At 44.0% G+C, this 25,762-nt stretch overlaps 1 protein-coding gene across 1 annotated transcript in view; it reads right to left on the bottom strand.

The window, feature by feature from the left end:
* The window catches only part of LOC141101733 (ras-related C3 botulinum toxin substrate 1-like), an 86,593-nt gene extending 65,347 nt beyond the window's left edge, over positions 1-21,246 (bottom strand). The window contains exons 1-2 of the mRNA XM_073591027.1: positions 20,871-21,246; positions 597-668 (exon numbers count right to left, since the gene is read on the bottom strand). Of these exons, the coding sequence (XP_073447128.1) occupies positions 597-668; positions 20,871-20,905 (107 nt within the window). The 5' untranslated portion in view covers positions 20,906-21,246. The remainder of the gene's footprint in view (positions 1-596; positions 669-20,870) is intronic.
* Between the last annotated feature and the right edge of the window lie 4,516 nt (positions 21,247-25,762).

Genomic DNA, 25,762 nt, shown 5'->3' with positions numbered 1-25,762 from the left:
TCCGACCGTGTGTACAGGGCATAACACTTGCTGCAGTCTGATCACTTTGTGAGTGGAGACTGAGAAAATGCTTCCTCCTGCAGACTATATTTTTTCAGGGCCAATTCACACTAGAATGCATTGTGGGAACCCCACATTTCGCCGCGTTTCCCACACTGCGTTCAAAACACACTGCAGTTGCGATCTTCAGTGAGTGTACTCAAATGCAGGTCGCACAGAAGTACCATGCAATGCAGTTGCAGTGAGTTTCTAAAAGTAGTGCATGCACTACTATGTGATTCACATGCAGTGCGATTTCAGATAATTTTTTTTTTCATAGGCTGAAATCGCACTGCACAAGAATCGCATAGGAATGCACAGCAAGTTCCTGTGCAATTCCCAGTGTGAACTTTGTCAGGGCTAGTTGACTTAACTGGAGCTGTGCTTTGTAATACTGAAATGGTACAGCCATTTTGAAATATATTGTTGCTGAATATAGTGACCTGTCAGAAACTTGCTCAGGTAGACTTGTCCAATTACTGACTGGTCCACTTTAAATGGCAGATTAGTCAAATTAGTTAAAGTATTACAATGATGGGACCTTGTTTTTTACTTACACAGTTGGGATGTATTCTCCAGGGAATGCATTGCTGGTGTAACTTATCAGCAAACAAGTCTTACCAACCGCTCTGTAAAAGTAAAGAAAATAACTCAAATGCTTTATTTATTTCAATATTAATATTAATGTAAACAATTAAAGAACAACTGAACTGACAGTGCCAGTAAGCCTCTATCTGATTGACTGTTACTTGTTAAGAGCTATTTTTCTGTATTTTCAGAGACTTTAAAAGGGATAAAACACAGAAATGTGCATGTATTACACAGATGAAATGCATAGGTTTTTTGTTTTGTTTTGACACATGCCACTTGTCCCCCCCCCCTCCTGACCATCTTTTTGCGATTTGGCACTGCGTTATTTTAACTGACAATTGTGTGGTCGCGTGACTCTGTACACAAATAGAGCATTCTTTTGGTGGTATTTGATCACCTCTGTGGTTTTTATTTTTTGCGCTATAAATAAAAAAAGACTGACAATTTAAAACAAAAAACAAAAAAAAAAAATATTTTTTTACTTTCTGCTATAAACCATATCCAATGAAAAAAAGTAAAAAAATTTCTTCATAAATTTTGGCCAATATGTACGGGACAGCACAAAGGACTCAAAGGTATTAAATAAAGAGACATAACACAATTTATTTCATGTTGGCTATAATGGCCATGGCGTTTATTAAGGGGTAACCCAAAAATTTAACAATAATAAATCCATAACCAGCAATATAATTAATCTTAAATTTACATAATCATAAATCATTTATTTAATACTATCACCTAGTCCATTCAGAACTGAACTGGATGACAAACCCCACTAACAAATGCCATGACATAAATTCATATATATGTAGCGGGCATCTACTTTCATGTAGGTGAGCTTTCTGAGTTTAAATTACAAATTATGGTTTCAGGTAAATTTGGGCAGGCTTGTATTGTGATTATTTTGGAAACTGGGAGTGTCAGTGTAGTGCAGGGTGTGGCCACCTGTGCTTGAGCCCAGAGATGCCTCCTCTTGCTTTCAGTGGAAATGGTTCTGGAAGAGAGGTTGGACTTGGGATCTGAGTGACAGGCAGCTTGTAAGTGAGTTCTGGCCAATCATTAATTTGTCTGGCAGGAGGCAGGACTCTCATAAAAGCTGGGGTCACATGGTGCAAGGGGGTTCCAGAAAGGGAGATCCCGGAGAGAGAGGGTCCCCTGTGGGGAGCCAAGCAGAGCCCCCCTCTTACGGGGAAGGAGGGGGGACCAGGACACACGGAGGAGAGGAGTTGGTGACACCGCACAGCATGTAGTCGCTGGTGTTGGAAGAGAGAGAAGGAGAGAAGGGATGGAGAAACCATTACAGAAGAAGTAGCAACTAAGCGGAAGACAACTGGGCGATCGATTGTTTGTGAGTGGAACATGGACTGTCGATCAAGTGAGTGAATGCCCAGGGGAATGGTACTACCAGAGGCTGAGGGATGTTGGTACGCAAGTCAGTGAGACAGGTGGTGATGGCCTGTGACTTTGGGTTCGACAATGCCCGGGATTCCAATCAGTCAGGCGGGAAGAATTATTCAGAGTAATCTCTTCCTTAGCTCAACTTGGAAGTACCATACAGACGGGAAGTAGTGGTCAAAAGGTGGCGGTAAAGCTCCAAGCACAAATAGAGATACAGATTGTTCTAAAACGTTCTGCAGGTGAAGAAGTTATTCAGAGTGACTCTTTACCATATATTCTCTATTAAATCTACTTCTGTCTTCCCACTGAAGAAGTCATTCAGAATGATTTCTCATATCCGCATTGTTCTAAGTCTTTGCATGAGAAGGCAAAGGAAAGATTATAAAGCAGCAAAAGAGCATCTCAGAAAACCCTTCTCCTATCCCAGTTCATGTCATACCAATAAAAGCAAGAGAAAATTACAATATGGACTGTTTTCTATTTCTATGCGATGGGCTAGATGGCAAATGTGAATTACGGATAGAACACACAAATTGCAGCTCCTTCAGGGGTAATGCGCTACGTATATTTCAAAGGGAGGGTGAGCACGGAGCTCCATCTTCAGCGGGGGGTCTCCTCAGGCAGTGAACAGAGCGGGAAGTCCGCCGGCTTTATAACCTCTGCCCGGCTCAATGCCGCCCGGTTCAGCCAATCGGGACCCGTTGCTGTGGTGTACCACATTTTGCCATTACTCGGAGTAACCTAAAATGAGAAAACAGAAGGAGGGAGAGAATAGAAAAGACAGGCAGCCCTCATGGAGCCCCGCATAAGCGCTAGGGGCTCAGTCATTCTGCTACATGTTTTTGGTAACAAAAAAAAACAATAGGTATATTGATTGGTTTATGCGAACGTTATAGCGTTTACAAACTATGGAATATGTTAATAGAAATTTTTTTTTCTGGTAATGACGGCGATCAGGGACTTATAGCGGTACAGCGATATTGCAGCAGACAGTCAGGACACTAATTTACATGTTTTGGGGACCAGTGACACGAATACAGGGATCAGTGCTAAAAATATTCACTGTCACTGTACTAATGACACTGGCTGGGAAGGGGTTAACATCAGGGGCAATCAAAGAGTTAAATGTGTGTCTAGGCAGTGTTTTTGTGTTTACTGCATGCTGCTTTAACTGGGGGAAAAAAGCGATTCGTATCTCTGCTTTGCAGAGGAACAGGACCGTCACTTCCCCCTTGTCATAATGGAGATATGCCTTGTTTACATTGCATATGTTCATTGTTCATGTCTCATGATAATCGCCGAGAGCCTACAGGAGATCGGCTCCTTGGAACTTGTAGTTTAGCTTCTGCTGTGAATTACGTGGTTCTGCCCACAGCTGTAGCAGTAAATGTACTATGGAGCTGTCGGGTCAGGTAAGTGGCTCTATTTAGCTACAGGATCCATCCAGCCAGCTTACATCCCAGCCTAATACATCAAAGATGGGGAAGAAATATGAGCATCAAATTGGAGCTGCTGTCCAAGAAGCCCATTAAATCTAATAATCTAATCATTATCCCACTGAATAAAGGGTGAAAATTATTGCAACATCTGAAATTTTCTGCTTATTTTTTATTCTACACTTTGAAGCCATTAGGACTCATTCACCCAAAGAACAGCCAGGACAGTACCTGACCTGAGAAAAGTAGGCAAACCAGGAATTTATCTTTTTCTAGGCCAGTGGACCCCCCCATGGAGGACACAGCAGGGAGGTAAAACACCTGCTTGCATTTGTTGCTCCCTCACGGGCTGGATGAGCGACACGTTACTTTCTTGCTGATGATAGGGTTGCCACCTTTTCTTCAACCCAAAGCCAAACACTTTCATGGCGCACGGCAATTTTTTTTGTAGTACACGCTATAGGATTGTAAAATACCTGGGACACCTTTTGGGTTACTCAAAGAGAGTAGTAATGAGGTGTGCTATGGAGAACAGTGGCTGTGGCCAAATTGCATTAACAGTGGGGGGGGGACTTAAAGGGGAATGGTTAAATAAAACAAAAGCATTTGTGTACCCATAAAATATGATTCGATTATTAAAACCCACCCACTACACTACCTGCCTGGAGTTTGCATGTTCTCCCTGTGCCTGCGTGGGTTTCCTCCGGGTACTCCGGTTTCCTCCCACACTCCAAAGACATGCTGGTAGGTTAATTGGATCCTGTCTAAATTGTCCCTAGTATGTATGAATGTGAGTTAGGGACCGTAGATTGTAAGCTCCTTGAGGGTAAGGACTGATGTGAATGTACAATGTATATGTAAAGCGCTGCGTAAATTGACGGCGCTATATAAGTACCTGAAATAAATAAATAAATAAATAAATAAATAAATAAAAGAAATGTCAGTTAAATTATGAAACTGGCCTACCTTAAAAGTGGACACTGTCAGCCAGTAGAGCAGTGGACGGCGTCAGTAGAGCAGTGGACGGCGTCGGTAGGGCAGTGGACAGTGTCGGTAGAGTAGTGGACGGTGTCAGTGGGGCAGTGGATGGTGTCAGTAGAGCAGTTAACGGTGTCAGTAGGGCAGTGGATGGTGTCAGTGGGACAGTGGATGGTGTCAGTAGAGCAGTTAACGGTGTCAGTAGGGCAGTGGACGGTGTCAGTAGAGCAGTGGATGGTGTCAGTAGGGCAGTGGACGGTGTCAGTAGAGCAGTGGATGGTGTCAGTAGAGCAGTGGACTGTGTCAGTAGAGCAGTGGACGGTGTCAGTAGGGCAGTGGACGGTGTCAGTAGGGCAGTGGACGGTGTCAGTAGAGCATTCTACAACCCTTTCAAGCACCTTTTAATTACAAAAAAAAGCCAAAAAAATTCAAAGCAATCCACAGGCACCCCATAAATAGAGAAGAAAATAACAGATTAAATATCAGACAGTGCCTGTGCCTCCCCCAATAGAGACCTCCATTACAGCGAGACAAAAAACCCTTACCTTCCAGGGGCCGCTGCAAAGATGTGTGTATGTGAACCTGTTAGGGGGCGGAGTCTGTGATACCATGCTTTCTCCTGCAAAAGCATCCCTGGTTGCTAGGACACCAGTCCAGTGGCCCTCCATTCACTGTCTCTGGCGGCATCGAGAGAGAGAAAGTGCACAGACAGACAGTGCAGTGTAACCCCGGCTGCAGAACATTAGCCTCGCTGGAGCGGGGGAAGAAGGGGAGGGTGCATGCTGTTTGGGGGTAGCTGACAGAGGGGGGTAGCTGACAGAGGGGAGGGGGTAGCTGACAGAGGGGGAGGGGGTAGCTGACAGAGGAGGTGGGTAGCTGACAGTGGAGGTGGGTAGCTGACAGTGGAGGGGGGTAGCTTACAGAGCTGGGTTAGCTTACAGAGGGGGGGTAGCTGACAGAGGGGGGGTGGCTTACAGGGGGGAGGTGGCCGACAGAGGGGGGTGAGAGGGCAGATGATAAATAGACCTCAGAGAGGTGACACACAGAGCACGCCAGGCAGGGAGGCGGGACTCCGGGTGGCTCTGTTCACCCACAGTCCAGCCCTGCCTCTACATGTGACAGGCTCCACCGGGCCAATCACAGACCCTTGTGTCCGCCGCCTGCACGTGACCCATTCAGCCAATCACAGGGAGCCCGCTGCCCATCGCTGAGCTGGGCTTGGAGCGCACAGGCTCAGGCATGTGTGTAACATTGATGGCAGGTACGGGAATCAGGATGCGCTGCTGTAGATGTTGCGGCTGGGGCCACTGGTCACAGGACGGTTGAACGTAAATGTGCCTGGGTTTCTGGCGGGTTGAAACCTGGGCACATGTGTCAGTACCCAGACTGTCCAGGTCAAAACTGGACAGGTGGCAACCCTAGCTGGCGACCTACCTTCTGAATCGTTGTTGGCAGTGAGGGACTAACCCCTCACTGATTCAGCCTATCAGCAACACATACAAGCAGATGAATATTCTCCCTGTGAATGTTTGGGATTCAGTCACTGATGAGTTTGTGCCAGCGACAGGATCACAAGTGTAACAAGGGCCTAAGGCTTAAAGCCAGAGACAACCAAGCAACATGTGTAAAGTGCAGTTAGCCTTCAAACATGTTTTAACCCCCCCCCCCCCTTCTTCTACCTATTCTGCATAACCTGTATATATAATATATAAGGAAAAAAAGAGTAGCGTAAATACTTCTTTTATTTTTATTTCTATTTAATTTTGTCTGGTCATGTGATCCAGCAGCTTTGACTCCCCTGTGTAATGGAAACGCTCAATGGCTGTTCATTCTCAGCATTGTCACCCACCGACTCTCATTGTCCCTCCACTGTCAGTGCTTCCTCCTCTCCCCTGCAGCAGCTATTCTCTGACACAGGGGAGCAGTAGCTGCTGGATCACATGACCCCTTTGAAACTAGGTATTTACACTGCTCTTTTTTTAAACAGGCCATGCAAAAATAAATAGGAGGAGGGGGAGGCAACACTTTTAGGAACAATTGTTATTAGTTTTATTTTCCACCTTAGCCACCTTCATTACTCGTTAAAAGTGATGGCTTTTTATTTTAGTTTTCATCATCAGCACAAAAAAGTACTGTTGACTCTGCTTCAGATAAAGTGGACACAATTACACAAAGTTAAGGAGATAAGATCAATTCATCTAGAAATTACTTTCAGTAAGATGTAAATAGTTAATCAGCAGACAGGACTAACCATTTACTGACCTCCAGGGAAAAAAATCCAGCTAACTAGACAAACCAGTTATGAATATAGAGACCTGTTTCCTGCTTCAAAATGTCCTAGTTCAGTAAACAGTTTTGATTACAGTCATATCCGACAAGGTAACTGTTAAGTGACCAGTCCTTAAATTCACTCTACTAAAAAACAGGTTGGGATTTGGAGCCAATTAGAACATTGGTACCCAGGGTGGATAAAAATCTTTTTTTTTTTTTTAATCAGATTTTTTTTATTTTAATAAAATGCTTTTGGAGTAAAAATCTATCTAAAGATAGTTTTCTATGTAAAATACATTAATAATTTAGTTCATTCAGCATGAAATGGAGCTTAGTTATGTAGCAAGAGGCTGTATATTCTGCAATATTCACATTTTTGGTAAACTAATTTAAAGAATCCAAGCTCTGCAAGCTGAGATAACATGCACTGCATTGAAGCATTCACACAATTTCACAGTAACTGTGAGATAAAACAAAGTTCAGGAATATTCCTTTATCCCATTGTTTTGCAAATCTATGTGCACTACAAACTGTATGATTGAATCGGTTCTGATATCGCTGTTTTACTAACCTGACATCTTATTATTCTTAATAGGAAACCTTCATTTTGTTTTTCAAATATTAAAGATTCTAACTACCAGCAAGAATAAGTAGTTACATTTAAAGAGCACCTGTCATTTTGGATCCATCATGGCAGCGCTTGTTAGTGGGCATCCACTCACCTGCTGCCGACACGTCCCTCACCTTGTTGTGTAAATCGTGATTTAAATCGACTTGATTAAAATCAAATTCACCTTGTTGGTGTCTCAATTCATGCTGGAGGCTTGTTGGAAACACTTTCCTTATCAACTGTGTTCCCTCTAATAAGCCAGTGCGCCCCCCCCCTGCACTTCCCTGACATAACATGACTGCAGATCCTACCTGACAGCTTTCTATAAGGCAGTGGCGGCTGGTGGGTTCTCCTTGGGGGGGGGGGGGGCGGCAAACATGCACCAGGCGGTGTGGGACTGACCACTCAGGGCACCCGCCGGACCACCCCCGACACTGACCACAGCGGCACCCCCCCCGGACCATCTGTAGCACTGACCACCAGCCAGACCACCCACGGGCGGTCCGCATGACGGACTCCGCTTTGCTCAGAGGAGGATCGCTCGGCTGATCCCCGCTGAGCAGGCGGATTACAGGTGACACATGCGTAGGAACTGTGATTCCTGAAGAATCCAATGGGTTTAATCATTTGTCAGTTCCTAAGGGCTCTTGTTCTTAATTGATCTAATTGATGATAGCCTATTCTCATTGATATACCTACATTTACACTTTATCAAGCTCTTTTTGGGATTAGATCAATGGTCAGGTGCCATTTTTGTCAAATCTGACATTGAGGCTGGAAATAAGCAAGAAGAGACCTGCAATGTCTCTTTTGCAACAAAATACACTTACCTACATGTTCACAATCCCCCGTAGAATGTACACTAAGCTGTGCACATCAGTTTACATTGCAGCACACTGCCACTGTGCCAGGACGTGCACATTTCTGTGCATATATGGGAGTGCAGTCATCCCATGCAAGCCAATCAATAAGACTGACACCCAGAAGCAGCCAAGGAGAAGATCCCAGTGCAGGTCCTTGCATGCGTCAGACCATTGGAACAGAGTATTTTTGTCTTTAGTTCAGTTTTAAAGGATAAGTTCACCTTTTAAAAGCTGTGTTCCCATGGACAGGGGAGGTACATTCAAACATGCAGAACAGCCACATCTAAAGCTGACTTAAAATAGAACTTTAGGCAAAAGTTTTTCTTATATTATGGATAGAGTAAGGGAGGGTTATAACCGGAGGTGGGGGACTCGAGTCACATGACTTGACTCGAGTCGGACTCGAGTCACCTGTTTGAGGACTTGCGACTTGCTTGACAAAATTAAATAAATGACTCAACTTGACTTTGACTTGCCACTAAAGACTTGCGACTTGACTTTGACTTGGGCTATTTGACTTGCAATGACTTGCAATGACTTGGCACCACCAGTGCTGTGTCTTGGCCTAGGCAAAAGCCTCCCCTCCACAAAAGAAAGCTCCCCCGATTCCCGGCTTCTGCCCGCACAAATACAGCTTGCTAACATTGAGGGCGGGGATCGGATAGGTGTCCGCGAGCGGCGCTTGCAGTGTTCGCGGCCGCCGCAGACTTTTTTTTTATTTGATGATGACTGCACTGCATTCTCTCCTCCTAGGCTGTACAGGTCTCTGTATTCCGTCTGGCCAGGCCGCGGCGCCGCCCCCCTCCTGCTGCGGAGTGATCTCTGAGGAAGGGGCTGGGCTTCTGTGCAAGTGTGCAGAGCCAGCAGCGTGAGTTGCGGGCCTCACGGTGGGGGAGGAAGAAGGAACTGGAAGTTGCCCAAGGAGCCAGCCAAGCCTAGCCGACTGAATCTGAGTGGAGTCCAGTCCAGCAGCCATAGAGTAAGTCATGGCAGACTATTATTCTTCTACTGAGGGGGCACTGGAGCAGGGACAGTCACACGACTCAGGGAGGAACTGGTCTGAGAATGGGGGTCAGTGCAGTGGTCGTCGCAGCGCAGAGGAAAAAGCACAGAGCCGAGGAGGAGGAAACAGATTTGCAGAAGCTGCAGGTTTGTTTGATGCAGTGCCAAGCAAATGCTTCCCTGAAAACTTCCCTGCAAACTTTGCAGGGAAGCATTAGCTTGCTTGGCACTGCATCAAACAGACCTGCAGCTTCTGCAAATCTGCACTAGTGATGTAGCAGCTAGCCCTGGCCGCAGGGCCCTGGCCAGTGGCCTGTACTGATGATTGCAGGATGCAGATATGATTGCAGATGCAATCAATCATCAATATCATTGCACATGCTAAAACTATGAAACCTAGGTAGGTACAAACCTTCTTTCCTTGTTTTCTCCTCCTCCTCGGCTCTGTGCTTTTTTCTCCTGCGCTGCGACGGCCACTGCACTGACCCCCAGTCCCAGACCAGTTCCTCCCTGAGTCCTTCACTAACTAACTATTACTTGTGCGAAGTACAAAGTGCTCAACGTGAATATTACATAAAAATCATATTGCTGAATTAAGCGCTCCATGCGTACTACAAACTCATTAAACAGTCCACATCCAGTGAAAGTTCATGTACTGCACTGCCCCATGCATGCTGAAATCAATGCAAACTTTAGCACTGGTCACTGCATTGGTGTCACTGGTGCCCAAAAAGTGTCACTATAAGTCACTAATGTAATATTCTAATCTGGAATGATAAACGTGTCACTGTTTTAAACAAGGTTAGGTTAGGACCGTATATATATATAATACATTAAAAATAGTTCTGTAAGTACTAGTGTACTAAGCAGCAACACCTTATTTTCTGGCAGTGCCCGGGCCGTCCCGACAGCAAACTCTGGATCCGCCCCTGACAGACCAACGCACAAGGCAGCTATAATGGAGGGAGCGATTCCAAAAATAATTAAATTTGGATTTAAGGATTATGTTTTAGATGTTGGTGAAAAGAAGAGAACGGCGATATGCAAGGTCTGCAACTCAAAAATAAGAGACACGTCCACCACAACATCCAACTTCATCCGTCACTACAAAACCCACAAAGAAAAGTAGGTACAGTAACGTCACATGTATGTATATATATATATATGCAAATTAGGCCTACATCCCACTTTAGGTGGGAGCAGAGTGTATTGTTGTTCAAATCAATAAATCACATAGATAACTTTTTTTTCTATCTCTCTTCTGTTTACTCTATAGATATGAAGAGTACATCCATACCAAAGGGACTTTTGATGATACCCAGCCTCAAATCTCACAATTCATCGCACAGGGGACTGTGCAGCTATACCACTGCAACCACCAGCAGCAAAAGGCAATTACAAACTCAATCTTGTCAGACCTCATTATAAACTGCAACATGCCACTGTTCATCATTGAACCTCAAAGCTTTCGTCGCTTTTTGTCAATAGTAGACAACAAGTACTCTCCAGTAAGTAGAAGAACAATTACTGGCAAGCTTGACAATCTGGTGGCAGATAGGAAAATGAAGCTGAAAAATGAACTCGAAGTGGTAGATCATCTGTCAGTGACTGTAGATATATGGTCAGACCGCAGGATGAGAGGCTTTCTTGGAGTCACAGTGCACTGGATCAACATTGAGGATGACCGTCTTCAGTTAAAATCACAGTTGCTTGCGTGCAACCGCTTCAAAGGTCTCCATACAGGGGAAAGAATTTGTGAGGAATTTGAGCATATATGTGAAGAGTACAAGATTAAAAAAAAGGTAGACCACATCATCTGTGACAACGCCGCAAACATGAAAAAAGCATTCACTACATGTTTTCCAGGACAGCTAGATGAAGACGATGACCTTGATGATTCAGACATTTGGAATGACCTGTCAGTGAAAGAACAGGAGATGTTTGACAATTATTTGAGTGCAAAAACCCAGACTAGACTTCAATGTTTTGCACACACGCTTCAATTGGTAATAGGTGATGGACTTAAAGGGACTAAATTAGTCAATGCAGCTATCGCCAAAGCTTCCAGGTTGAGCTCCTTGTTACACACAAGCACCTCTTTCAAGGAAAAATTTGAGGAGGAGTTTGGACAGCGTGGAATCCCTGCCTCTGTTACCACACGCTGGAATTCCACACTGAGGCAATTGAAATCAGTGGTCAGCTGTGACCAGCTGAAACTGACTAGAATGCTTGAAGATGGGGGACACAAAGAGACTGTATTCACAGCTAGAGAGTGAAATCAGATTAAGGAACTCGTGGATGTCCTTCAACCTTTTGGAGAAGCCACAGACCTCTCACAGGGAGAAAAACTTGTGACAATAAGTGCTGTTGTACCCTGTATCCTTTCTCTGAATCACCACTTGGAAAATCATAAAGAGAGCGTGCGCTACCTTGGTGGCTTGATCCGTAGCCTGCAAGAATCACTCCAAAGACGATTCGATGGGATCTTTGTCAATGTGAGGATGGCAGATGAACAGAATGATGTAGCAACCTTACCCTTCTCTGACCCTCTATACCTAAAAGCTGCTCTGCTGGATACTTCATTTGGCACCATGTGGTTGACCCATAATGTTTTGGCTACCGAAAATGTCAAGGAGGCTGTGTCTGCGATGATAAAAAGTATGTTATGTTTTTGGTAATAACCCGTTTGCAGTAATAACACCTGAGTGCATTGAGTCACTGTTTTATGCTTGTGTTTTTCAGCCTTGATTCTCAAAGAGGACTGCAAGCCCACCCCAACAACCACCGATGAAGACGAGCAAATGCCAGTGGCAGAGTCAGAGAGTCAATCTGGGCTGTTCACAGCATACCGCAAAAAACAGAAGAGAGATTCATGTTCCAGTCCCCAAATTCAGCTGAACCAGTATTTAGACATTTGTGATGGACAGAGCTGCCTTCAGTTTTGAGCCATTTTCTGAGAATAGCCACTTAACATGCATTGCATTTGCAAAAAATAGTATTCTGAGAAGTGAGAATACTATTTTTTGCAAATGCAATGCATTTTAAGTGGCTATTCTAATAACTAAGAAAAAAGGAATAGAAGTAGATAGGCGCTGTTTCCAAGCCTGGTGAATTCAAATGTGCTATTCCCTTAGTGGGAGGGCAGTATGGAGTGGGAAAGATTGTAAAGATGTTGCCTATAGTATTCAGTGAATGTTTATCCCACGGAATTACTATAAAGGTCCTGGATGTGCATAAGTCAAGTTGGTTGTCTGACTTAATAAAGTGCAGTGTGTGCTCTAAAAAAGATATAACTTAATCCGTATAAATATAATATATCCATATATAAATGAACCCTATTTTTAAATTAAAAATATTTGTGCAAAATTATGTGATCCATAACGTAATCGATAATGTACATATGTAGTGAACAAACAAATATATATAATCAAGTGCTTTCAGTGCTGCTACAAAAAAAACCCTGGATTCTGATGGATATTCCAATGAGTAAATCTTTCAGTGCGTGCCTTAATCCGTGTTCTAATAGTGATTGATTGCACTCACCAGATCCTAGCAGCACTGAAAGCACTTGATTATATATATTTGTTTGTTCACTTCATATGTACATTATCGATTTACGTTATGGATCACATAATTTTGCACAAATATTTTTAATTTAAAAATAGGGTTCATTTATATATGGATATATTATATTTATACAGATTAAGTTATATCTTTTTTAGAGCACACACTGCACTTTATTAAGTCAGACAACCAACTTGACTTATGCACATCCAGGACCTTTATAACACATTTGAATTCACCAGGCTTGGAAACAGCGCTATCTACGTCTATTCCTTTTTTCTTATATCTTACTCCACCTAGTGGAAGTAATCGGTAGTGGCAGCAGTTCCAACAACATTCTTTAATTTTTAAATTTTTATTCCATTGCATGCATCCCATTGCGCAGGTGTTTCTTCCTCTTTTTTCTATTCTAATAACTAAGCTCAAAGTTTGAACTTTACACAATGCCAAATTGCCAATATCTGGACACTTGAAGAATGGTGATGAGAATACTATTATTCTCATCACCATTCAAGTGTCCAGTTCAAACTTTGAGCTTAGTTATTTTCCCCCTCAGCAAGGACTACATTTTTTCAGGCTTGTTGGCCATTTAATTGCTGAGTGTTCTGCTCTATGTCTGCTATTTGGGCATTCAAAGTGTTTCTTTAATATGCCAAGAAAAAAGCACTAAGCAGTTTTGTTAATATTGAAAATAAAACAAAACCTTTCCTGAAAACTGACTTTTAACTCATTTAAAGGATGGAAATGGGGTAGATCAGTATTTTGACTTAATTTGTGACTTGACCAAAATAAATGACTTGACTTGCTTGACTTCTAGCAGGGACTCGACTTGACTTGCTTGCTTTTCGCCACAGTAACTTGGGACTTGCTTATGACTTGAAGGTTAAGACTTGAGACTTGGAGGTGAACTGACAATAGAGGCCTTGACTGCTACAATCACACTTATTCAGAAGGAAGGGAAGGACGTCAGGTTGTGTTCTAGTTATAGACCAATCTCCCTTCTGAACGCAGATGTCAAGCTCTACGCAAAAGTTTTAGCAAACAGGCTTAAAGAGAAAATGATGGATCTTGTGCATCCGGACCAGGCAGGTTTTATCAAAGGGAGACAGTGTAGGGACAATGGGGTTAGGGCGGTGCTCCTATCAGAAGTATGTAAACAAGGTGGACCCCCAGCTCTATTCCTGTCAATTGATGCTGAAAAAGCTTTTGACAGGGTAGACTGGGGGTTCATGTTAAACACTTTAGAGGCCCTAGGGTTTGGTCAGAGGTTCATCTCCTGGGTCAGGGCTTTATACAGTAACCCGGGAGGGATGGTGAGAGTAAATGGGACTACTTCTAAGCCATTCAGGATGCTCAATGGAACAAGGCAGGGTTGCCCCCTGTCCCCTCTCTTGTTCGTCCTGACCCTTGAACCGCTGCTGTCTACCATCCGCAAAAATGTGGACTGTGGAGGAGTAAGGGTTGGAACGGAGGAGCATAAACTAGCGGCTTTTGCTGACGATATTGTATTCTTCGTTACCAACCCTAGAATAACCCTGCCCAATTTACTCCACATTATTAAAAAATATGGAGAAGTTTCGAATTTTAAAATTAATTCCAGTAAATCCGAATGTTTAAACATAAACATTAGCAAACAAGAAGAAAGCCATCTGGCTGCAGTTTTCCCTTTCCCTTGGAAAGAGGAGATGGAATATCTGGGGATAAAACTTGCCAACTCCTTCAATAGAATATTTGTAAAAAATTTTTTACCTATGCTTGACGATACCAGACGAGAAGTGAGAAGACTCCAGACCAGACCTCTCTCGTGGTTTGGGCGAGTCAACGCGATAAAAATGAGTCTAACACCCAAGATCCTGTTTAAATTTCAAATGCTGCCCATCCCTCTACCCGGGTATTTTTTGAAGGCCCTTAGGAGGCTAATAAGTGGGGCAGTTTGGGGGGGTAAAAAACCACGCATTGCCTACACAGTTCTTAGCAGGGGGAAGAAAAAAGGGGGAATTGCTTTACCGGATTTTAACAGATACTATAGCGCTGTAGTGCTATCTAGGATCACGGAATGGAACAAAAAAGACACAGACAAACGTTGGGTTCACATTGAACACTTTCTGAGCAACACAAATTTAGGACAGGCACTTTGGAATCCCCCAAAATTTAGATCACTGAGCACTCAGACATCACAATTAACGCAAAACACATTTAAACATTGGGATAGGATACACTGTAAGAACAAATGGTCATATAACTCACCACTGATACACATGAAAGATAATATTTTTTTCGAGCCAGGGAGGAGGGAGGTAGGAGGAAACTGGCTAAAGGGAGACACGGTTCAATTGAAACACTTTCTACACAAGGGGCAAATTCGCACATTTTCAGAACTAAGTACAGAATCTAATCTCTGGGTAATGAATAGATGGAGGTTTCTTCAGCTCTCCCACTTCATAGAGAGACTTCCCAAACCACTTAGGAGTATGGAAGAACTTAGACCTTTTGAGCAGCTCTGCATAAAGGAACAGACAGGAAGAGCAATAACACAAATTTATAGGATCTTGGGAACTGAGGAAGAATTGGAGACACCCCCCTATATTAAAAAGTGGGAACTGGAATTGGGGTCTCAATGCAGCGAAGTTGGGATAGAAAAGATCTTGAAGATGGCCCACTATGTAGCAACAGACACCAGAAGAACAGAAAGCCATTTTAAATGCCTTGCGAGATGGTACGCTACCCCAGATAGGGTCAGCAAAATGGATAGGACTAAACCAAACACCTGCTGGAGAGGCTGCCCAGTTTTAGGAACAATGGCCCATATCTGGTGGGAGTGTCCCGTTATAAAAACCTTCTGGGGAAAAGTACTAAGGTTAATAAAAGTCATTACTGGAATAACATTAGACGAGGACCCATGGGTCTGTCTCCTCCACAAGACCTCGGACTCGGTAAAAAACTATAAGTCTTCCCTAGTCCCTATTTTGTTGGATGAAGCCAAGAGACAGATATCCTTGAACTGGATGAATGTCTCGAGGCCTTGTACTCGAGACTGGTTGAACAGTCTCAATGATATATATAACATTGAGCAGCTAGACAAGGGAGGAATTGAACCTAAAGAAGAAGAGCAATCAGGGAGATGGGCCGCTTGGACCAAGTTCAAAGGGACTTGGGATTATCTGAAGGAGGTTGCTGATTTATCATAAGCTAAGGTATATGGACTCATACTCCATTGGACTGGCACGGTCCTGAGGGGGGGGGGGGGTAGGGAGGATGGGTTGGGGGGTAAGAGGGGATATTGAGCTTTGTTTAAAAAATTTGACAGCGGTTTTGTTTGAAGACTTTTCCCCTCAGGGATTGTATTGTTATATATATACAAAATGATAAATAAAGAATTAAAAAAAAAAAAAAAAAAAAAAAGACTTGAGACTTGCTTGTGACTTGCACATGTGTGACTTACCCCCATGTCTGGTTATAACCCCCATCAGATTTTTTTCGCCATCTGTGTCCTGTTGCAAAGGTTTCCCTTCACTTCCTGTCCCATAGCCAAACAGGAAGTGAGAGAAATTCCTGCAAGTTAAGGGAATTCCTTGGGGACCCCCCAGGTTACCAGAACTAGTGTCCCCATTGGAAGATTTGCCCTCTATTACGTTTCTGGGGACAACCCAAAATTTGGGATTTTCATTTACATTCACTTTCAATGGTAATGGTAAACATGGCAAATAGAGAAGGTGAATCTCCCTAATGGGGGCACGGAAAGCAATAAACCATGACAGGTGTTCTAATCCCTCTCCACTCTATCAAAAACTAAAATTAAAGTTTTGCCCTTAGTAATACTTTAATTCACCTAGAATTTTCATCAATATTTGTTCACAAGATGTTCCTATCTTGACAGAAACGTGTAGACGATCACCTTGACCTTCTGCAAATGCTAGTTGCCTGGCTGTCTCTGGCTTTCGAAAAGCCAGCCGTAGATGGTTTGAATCACGTACATTGTTTTTTTGTAAAGGAATTGTCAAAAACTGTCATTTTTTTACACTACACCTTTTTTTTTGTGAATGAGTAGGGGTACTGTGTACCCCTACTCATTCACATGAGGGGGCAGGATCTGGGGGCCCCCTTCTTAAAGGGATCTTCTATATTCCAATAAGCCCCCTCCTGCCAACCCCCACAATCACCGGCCAGGGTTGTGGGGGAGAGGCCCCTTTCCCCATCAACATGGGGACAAGATGCTGTGGGGGGGCAGAGCCCCCCTGCCCTAAAGTACCCCCATGTTAAGGGCATGTGGTCTGGTATGGTTCAGGAAGGGGGGGCGCTCGCTCATCCCCTCCTTTTCCTGACCTGCCAGGCTGCATGCTCGGATAAGGGTCTGGTATGAATTTTGGGGGGGACCCCAATCCATTATTTTTTATTTTGGCGTGGGGTTCACTTCAAAATACATTCGGGTCTGGTATGCATTGGGGGGGGCCATGTAATTTTTTTCTCATTTTTTTTCTTTTTATTGCCAGCAATTCTTTTTTTTTTTTATATTTAGCTGTCAGCGGGAAATCCCGCTGACAGCTGACGACTCATCGGTTGTTAGGGACGTGGCGGGCGCCTGCTCCTTAATCGGCTATTCACAGTTGTCATGGAGGAAAAGAAACACAAAACGCAAGTAAAAATGCATACAAAACGCAACACTTGCATTTTTGGTGCAGGTCCACTGAAGTCTATTACATGCAATCTGCTGCGAGAAAAAAAGTCCCTGACCCTTTCCAAAAATGCAGTGGCTGAAAAACGCATAGACGTGAACGTGTACCATAGGAAACCATGTTAGACTGTAGTGCGTTTCTGCAAAGTGTGAAACACACACAAATACACATAGGTGTGCACCCAGTGTCGAGGTGGGTTCAGGGAGGGGAGGGGCAGGGCCAGGGGTGGGGTCAAAGGCAGCCCTCGGTCAGGTAGGCTGTATGAGGCCCCATGATTTTTAAAAGCGTTTACATTTTTTTATAATTATAAGCACATAAAAATGACACTTTGATCAACTCTATGCAATGATATGAGGTTTGCTGTGTTGGAATGCTGCATTTTTATGCAGCACACATGTATGGTGTGAACAGAGCACACAGTTGTGATTAATGGCAGGTACACACGGTTAGTTTTTACGTTAAACCAGGAGGTGGTTACTGAACTTACTAGCAAGAAGCTGGTTACTGAACTTACTGGCACAGCGGGGTTGACGTTGATCAACCCCGCTGTGCTATCGTATTCTGACAGGGGGACCGGACCGCCCACCCGCCAGAATACACCAGGCAGTGCTTGCAGCCATTGGCTGAGAGTGCTGACCGGCTGCTGGTTTTCCAGCATGTTCATTTGACACAAGCCAGTTGTGACTTCTGTTGGACAAGGGAAGGACCTGTACACACAGGCTAAATGTCAGCCGGTTTCTATAGTACCGGCTGACAGCAGCCTATGTTCAGCCCCTGTGTACGGAGCTTTAGGTTCCATGTCTTTGAGCCTGTATTGATCTGTGTGTGAATGAGCTGTCAGAGAAAAACAAGCAGCACCGGTTAGGTTGGAGGCCATTCTCTCCAGAGCCATAACGTCTGAAGTTTAACTCTTTCAATGGCGTCTGATCTCTTAGCACAGAACCAACCCTATTCTAAAATATTGTGCAAAATGAAGCTCCCAACTACAGAACAGGCAGCTTTTAAACACAGATCATTTCAAGCTGCTCTGGATTGCGGATCTCTGCTGCACTCTGCAGAGGCCTGATAAGCGCCATCTGACAACCAAATAAAGATAATCAGCTCTTTACCATTCTGATTTTTTAACATGCTGAAAATCTCTGTGACTGATCAGCAATCATTTCGTTCCCCACAGTGAACAACCTGTTTTCTGCAGGTGCACCACAACCAACGTAATCAGCGCTGTCTACAACCTCATGGTGGGATCATTTACACCAACCTGCACACTTATGCCTCGTTTTCCACTATGCGGATCGGTTCGGTTCGGTACGGTACGCTATTTTGGGTGTTTCCATTATGAAAGCGGCCGTACCGCTCCATTCAGGGTCCTGCTTCAGATGTGGGGCCATAGAAAATGGAACGGTTCAGTTAGGGCGGAGTTACGATACATTCCAATGATTGGCTGACAGAAAACCCTCTGCTGTGCTATGCTGAGGCATTTTTTCTAAACCCTGTATGGCCCCTTGCGGTCCCACTTGCAGTGGAAATGCTCACCAGAATAGACTGGACCATTCTAGGCCATTCAAACTGTACCGTCCTGAACCGATCCGCTCAGTGGAAACAAGGCATTACTTGCACCTGTCCATTGTGTAGCAGCAGTCCAATGTATTCTTACAATTAATTTCACTGTTTCCTATTTTTCATGTGGAAAAAAGGTAAATTGGGAGGAAGGCCTCCATAAGAGACCCTCACTTGGTAGACCGTGTACTGTAAGTCTGGTACCTCATCCTGATCAATAATATACAAAATATATAAGGACTATAATGGTACCCAATTTTTGTATAAAGTATCAAAAAGTATTTATTATATGATAAACATTGCACATGTATACATATCAACAAAACATACAAAACACACAAAAGCGTCACATAAAACATAACTAAAACCATCTAGTACTCCTTAAATACAGATACTTGGTGGGTCCTCTATAGTAGAGCACAGTGAGTTGCTTTAATTTCGACGCAGTTTGTGTTTCACAGGCAGTAACCCGCTTCTTCAGGAAAAGTTTCAGCAAGAGCAGTCACGGTTAATAGTCAAAAACGTCAAAATAGAAACACATTGAATGTTCCTCCTATAAATGGTTATTTTCACCCATATAATGCCACGGAATGGTCTTCGTTTTCCAAGATAGTTGTTAGCTCCAATGTAATTGGAACAAGGTATCCATAGTCAAATCGTATAGTGAGCACCTAGTGATGTACAGGGTGTTACATTAGGTAGGTAAAGTGGTTCCCATCATGTCGTTCCTCAGATCAGTGTGGAGTGTGATAGATTCTGAAATCTATACCCAGAATCTATCACACTCAACGCTGGTCTGATGTCACATGCCTGATGAAGGGTTCCTGCGAGGCCCTGAAACGTTGCTTCTGCTGTATCAATGTGCTTGCTGATTAACGATTTGAGCCCACTCTGGAGACACACTGTGTGCTGGTGATGTTTTCTTGTTCTATCTTTGGTTCTAGCTGTTGGTCGCTGCAGCACCCACTTATATACACAGTCATTGCTTCAGGAACATGTGTATTGGGAGCAGGGGCAGACTGACCATTCGGGCACTCGGGCACTGCCTGAGGGCCCCATGCCACTAAGGGGCCCCATCAGGGTTGCCAGCCTCAATAAAACCAGGGACAGTATGTCAAAATTTGTGTTTTTTTTAAAAATCCCAAGATTATAGCTGCCCCGCCTCTCCAGTACATTTTTAGTGAGTGTATGTGTATTCTGTGTGTGCATACTGTGTGTGTATACTGTATGTGTGCGTGTGTGTATACTGTGTGGCCCCATAATCTATTGCCTGGTGGCCCCATAATCTCCTATTGCCTGGAGGCCCCATAATCTCCTATTGCCTGGGGGCCCCATAATCTTCTCCTATTGCCCGGGGGCCCCATAATCTGCTATTGCCCGGGGGCCCCATGAGTTGTCAGTCCGCCCCTGGTTCGGAGTAGTGCGTTGGAACAAATGCCTCACAGGTGCCCCCATGGCATTTACAGCACATTTGAGATGTGTTTAGAAAGCTTTACTAGCTGTTCCGATAACACAAGAATCCATACAACAGACACCCAACACAGAGGAGGTATCTGGAAAGTGTATCTGGAATAATGTAAAACACATCAAAACATGATAGTAGTATTAAGGGGCAACATGGTATCTAAGAATTCAGAGCACGTCATTAATTAGCCATACCAGTGTGAGTGGGGCACACAGAGAACAATCATGCGTAAGATCCATACAGATCACCAGACATGATGTGGATGAGCCCCACCTGGCACAGTCTATGAACAGCCTGATGTACTGGAATGGAGGATTTCCAGCCTTCCCCCAAGAGATGAAATATGTCACCTCATGTGCTGCCAGTATCTGCCCTCTAGTATCCCGGGTGATATAAAGATGTGATGGCAGAGCCTCTACTCACCCGTCTCCAACAACCACACACTTGATGGCCTGCATGGCTGCTCACCGTCTGGGAAATAAAATTAAAAAGAAAGCCCGAAGCGGCACAGAGGAGCCCTGGACAGGCTATGAAAATGCCTCGCTGAGGCTTGCCCTGGTCTGGTGACGCCGACTCCCCGTCTGCTCTAGATCTCCTTCAGGAAGTGCCGGGTCTCTTAATATCATGTCATGTTCTTGAAGAGGAGGAGGTTTGTTATGAGTGGAGCCATGGTGACAGTAGCACAGCACTTCCTGTATCTTGTTAAGGTTTTTGATAGTCGGCTTTGGTAGTGGCTGCATTCTAAATCTTCTCTTCTCACACATTCGTTCAGGAACAGCAGGTGTAGCAGTAGCATAAAGATGTGTGCACAGTATTCAGGGACACAGGAAATGATTATGAACACACAGGTTGAACTGGATGGACTGGTGTCTTTATTCAACCTTACCAACTACTGTATGTACTGTAACTACAGTATGTATCCCCTGTGGCAACTGCACATGCTCCGGATTCAGGCAAAGTAAGCTGAGTTGCTACTGCAGGGATACCAATTTTCATGGGATACAGATCTTCATGCTTCAACAGGGATAAATGTGTATAATTAGCTAATAAGCCAGGTATAAAATGTATGACTGGTCATAAATGAAAGCTGAAGAGGTACGTAACTCCTTTCCCACACCATGTTCAAAACGCACCGGGTGTGTGATCTGTTGCGGGTGTCAATATAATCCTAACGACACCCCAAACACAGATTGCAAATGCATGGCATTTGCACCAGATCGCATGGTACTGCATACCCCAAGTACATGGTTTAAAAAATTAAATGCAGGTACTGATTATTACATTGGGCCTGCCTCATTTGTGGCCATGATGCACACATGCAGGCAGAGCTACTCGCCCTGCACGTAAGGATACCTTTTGCGTGTGTTCCTGGGACCAGACGGGGATCACATTCATGTGAGTGTAGCACCCTGATGTTTAGGCAGGGCTGCTATCAAATTTAGTTGCCAGACTATAGTTGCCTTGGCCAATTGTTAGAAGATCAATTGATTTCCCCCTAAATTTTGTAATTGCTGCACTTCTCTCTTCTGTCACTAGGTGGCATTATGGCTGGTGACATTGGATAGGAGAATGGCATAGCAAGGATAGATTATGAATGAATGGGGTATCTCAGCCAATGGACAGGGTTCTCTTTGGTCCCTTGGCCTGCTGGGAGTGCCTGTTTATTTGGGTGGAGTCAGGTGATCAGGGTTCTGTGCCACCTGGATGGCTGTCTGGGTGGACGTGTGTTATGCTGCCCCAAGCTGCTAGGCCGGAAACCTGAGGCCTATCCCGAGCCTGAGGGACGTCTGGCTGCTAGGCTGTCTGAGGGCCTAACCAGAAGCAGGAGAAGCAGTGCAGGGTTAGGACTACGGGCTTGTAGTCCAACCAGAAGTAGCGGTTCCGCCAGGGAACTAGCTGTGGTCGGAAGTGGAGGGGAAGCTGTCGCCACTAAGGGACCATCCACCTTGTTACCGGAGACCACTGTGTGTAAGCTGAGGACAGTATCAGAGCAGACTTCTCACCAGCCGGGGACGGCGAAGAAGTGGGAAAACTTCAGCAAGTGCCAAGTCAGGGACCCAGTGGGACAGCAGAGGTGACACTTGTGGAGCATCAGTGAGTGCCAAGCCAGGGACCTAGCGGGTCAGCAGGGGTGACGCTTGAAGAGGATCTGTGAGTGCCAAGCCAGGGACCCAGAAGGGAAGCGGGGTGACGCATTGAGGAAGATACTGAGCACTAAAGTGGAAGAGCGCAGGGGATCCAGTGGCTATTGAATCCGAAGTCTAGTGAAAGACTGGGAGTTCATTGTGTAAATTCTCATTCCTCTCCACCCATCAAGCACACCTCCTTTAGACCTAAATCAATTTTTAACCCTACTCAATCTAAAGGCCCTTACTTAGCCACCTTTTATCAAGTTGTCTATAAGGAGCTCTCAGACCTTTGCCATTCAGAATCTTCCAGGGCCCACTACTCTACCAATAATCTCAGTCCCCAAGAATTCAAAGCTCTCAAATTTCTCAGTACCAACACTGAGATTATAATCAAACCTGCAGATAAGGGGGGAGGGATAGTGTTACAAAATAAATCAGACTATCTCAAAGAGACCTACTGCCTCCTCTCTGATACAAGTACTTATGAAAAATTGAAATCTGATCCATTAGCTAAATTCACTGAGGAGTCCAATACTATAATATCACAGGCATTGGCCCAGGGTGTATTAAATAAATCCGATGCAGCTTTTTTCCAAAAACCTTTTTTTCAAGTTCCTTATCTATACCATTTACCTAAAGTTCACAAAAACAGTACCAACCCACCAGGCCGTCCCATAGTGGCATCCATGAACAGCATTACCACCAGCTACTCATTATACATAGATCAGTTTCTGCAACCATTGGCTCAGTCCCTTTCATCTTATATCAGAGATGGGACTCATCTGATTGACCTACTACAACCCTTTAGATGGGAGCCGACCTATCTATGGGTTTCTCTAGATGTGTGCTCTCTTTATACATCCATACCCCACGAAGTAGGGCTCCAGGCAGTTGCACACTATCTTAATTCCAACCCTACCCTAAATTTACTACAGGTAGACTTCATAATTTCAGCCACCAAGTTTTGCTTAGAACATAACTATTTCATCTTTGATGGTCAATTTTATCTTCAAAAACAGGGTACGGCCATGGGTGCAAATTTTGCACCGAGTTACGCAAACTTGACCATGGGAGACCAGGTGTGTTTGGGACAATAACCCCTTTTACGAAGTTGAAAACAAAAAGCTGCGCTTAGGACACTAAATTAGGTGTGCTGCCTCCCTTAAAAGAGCTTCCTAAAAGGATTCTCTGTGAACTAATATATGTATAAACAAGGGTTGTGGCGCTTCCTATGGGGTACTGGATGGGAGGGGTGTTAGTAATGTACACGTGTGGTTCTCTCAATGAACCCCAATACAGGTACCTGGTATCTACCAGGGACAAACTATGTTACCGTACGGGTATGTATGTCTATGGTTAGATATACACACATACATCCATATACACCCGCTTATATCAACAAAAATAATAATAATAATAGTAATTCTGAAGATGGTACATTCAGACCTAATTAAAAAAGGTGTGGGCTGGTTCATTCAGACCTAATTACAAGGGGTGTGGGCTAGAGCCCCTGTGGCTGTGATACATATGCCACCACTAGGTATTCATGTGTGTGTAACCTTATAATTGCTCTACTGCAAAAATAATCCAAAATAATCCAAAGTAATCCAAACACTCTGCTCCCGTGCAAAGTGAACATACATAAATGAGCATACATAAAAAATGTGTTACCCAAACATTACATATAATAATCAAATGAACATAAATGTGATCAAATTAAGTGCAAAGGAGACCAGTAATTAGTGATAATAGTCCATAAAATAAACTTGTTCAAATCCAGTATTCCAAACAATTTCGTGACTTGGGTGCTCTCGGGTAATTCCTGTGACTTTAGTGCTCCCCCTTCAGATCCCCACTCACCAGATGCAACAGCCCCGTAAAGGGGCAACCAGCATGAGATGTCTCTTTCACGATCTCTTTTCCACGCTGATCTGGCGGACTTTGCAGGATGGTATCCGTTGGTTATCCCAATAGATTCCCAGACCCGGGTATGCAGGTGGCTTTCTAATAGGTAGAATGTTCACAAGGGCTCCCTCATGGAAAGGAAAAATAGGAAGCTTCCATGGTGTAATATGTAAAAGGCTTTATTCAAAAAACTCCATCAACAAGCAGCGGAGTAATTAGGCAAAATAAAGTACATAAACCATAAAAATATATAAAAAATATATAAAAAATATATAAAAAACTACTCAGACCGAAGCCTGAGAACAGACCCGTAGCAAGGTGGGAAGCGCGCACCGCTGAGAGGAGCTGTGTACGCTCTGCTTGCGTTCCAGCTAGAGCTCGTGTCCGGAAGCGGTATGCGCTCCACCTGCGTGTCAGCTAGGGTCCGTAACCGGAAGTGACGTAGCGTGCGTGGCGTCGTTGTACGCGTTTCGTCATAGACGTCTTCAGCAACGATGCCAGCACGCCACGCGCTACGTCCATTTAAGGAGCCGTCAGTTTCGATCCGCCCCTTAATTTCTACCCCATCCAATCCTAACATACCAAGGCGAGGTGACACTCCAACCTATGCTGGAGTGTCAGCAGAGATGGTCGTGCACCAATTCCCGTATTACAAACCCAACTACTGGGTTAGAATCTGCCCTCCTATATATTAAATAATACCAAATGGTTAGGAGGTGGGCATAAGGAGAAATATACCGTAAACTAAAATTAAAATTTAAATACAAAAAAGAAAAATTTAAAAAATTAAATGGAGTTAAGTTTAATTAAAAAAAAAAAAAAAAAAAATATATAGATATATACCCAGACCGGTGTGGGACAGTAAATATGGGAAAGACATGAGGCTTATTATGGATCAAGTGTGTGAAGGAAAGATTTGCTCTCAGACACTTGAGATCAGGGAAGGAATAAGGGGATGTTGTTACAAGTCAAGACCCCCAGTATTAGTAATAGTGAAATTATAGGTTTCTGTATTCCAAATATTAGGGGGTATTGCCTTTTGGGTCAGAGGATTTTCTAGAAGGAGATTTGGGGTCACCCCCCTAGTTCTATGTGTAAGTGGCTAAGAAGCTATATATGCATTACCTTACACCTTATATCCATAGGGGGAAGAGACGGTGAATATTCACAGATATGGGTAATGTAACCCTATCTCTCACGGATTAGCCAGGAAACAGTTTAAATCGATATCCAGGTTGAGGCCCCTCGGAGCAAGGGACCTCAGCCTGTATATCCATGCGG

Source organism: Aquarana catesbeiana, linkage group LG06 (assembly GCF_042186555.1).
Source record: "Aquarana catesbeiana isolate 2022-GZ linkage group LG06, ASM4218655v1, whole genome shotgun sequence".
Classification (NCBI taxonomy): domain Eukaryota; kingdom Metazoa; phylum Chordata; class Amphibia; order Anura; family Ranidae; genus Aquarana; species Aquarana catesbeiana.
Note: the sequence above shows the minus strand (reverse complement) of the source record. Positions and strands in the feature narration are given on the sequence as shown.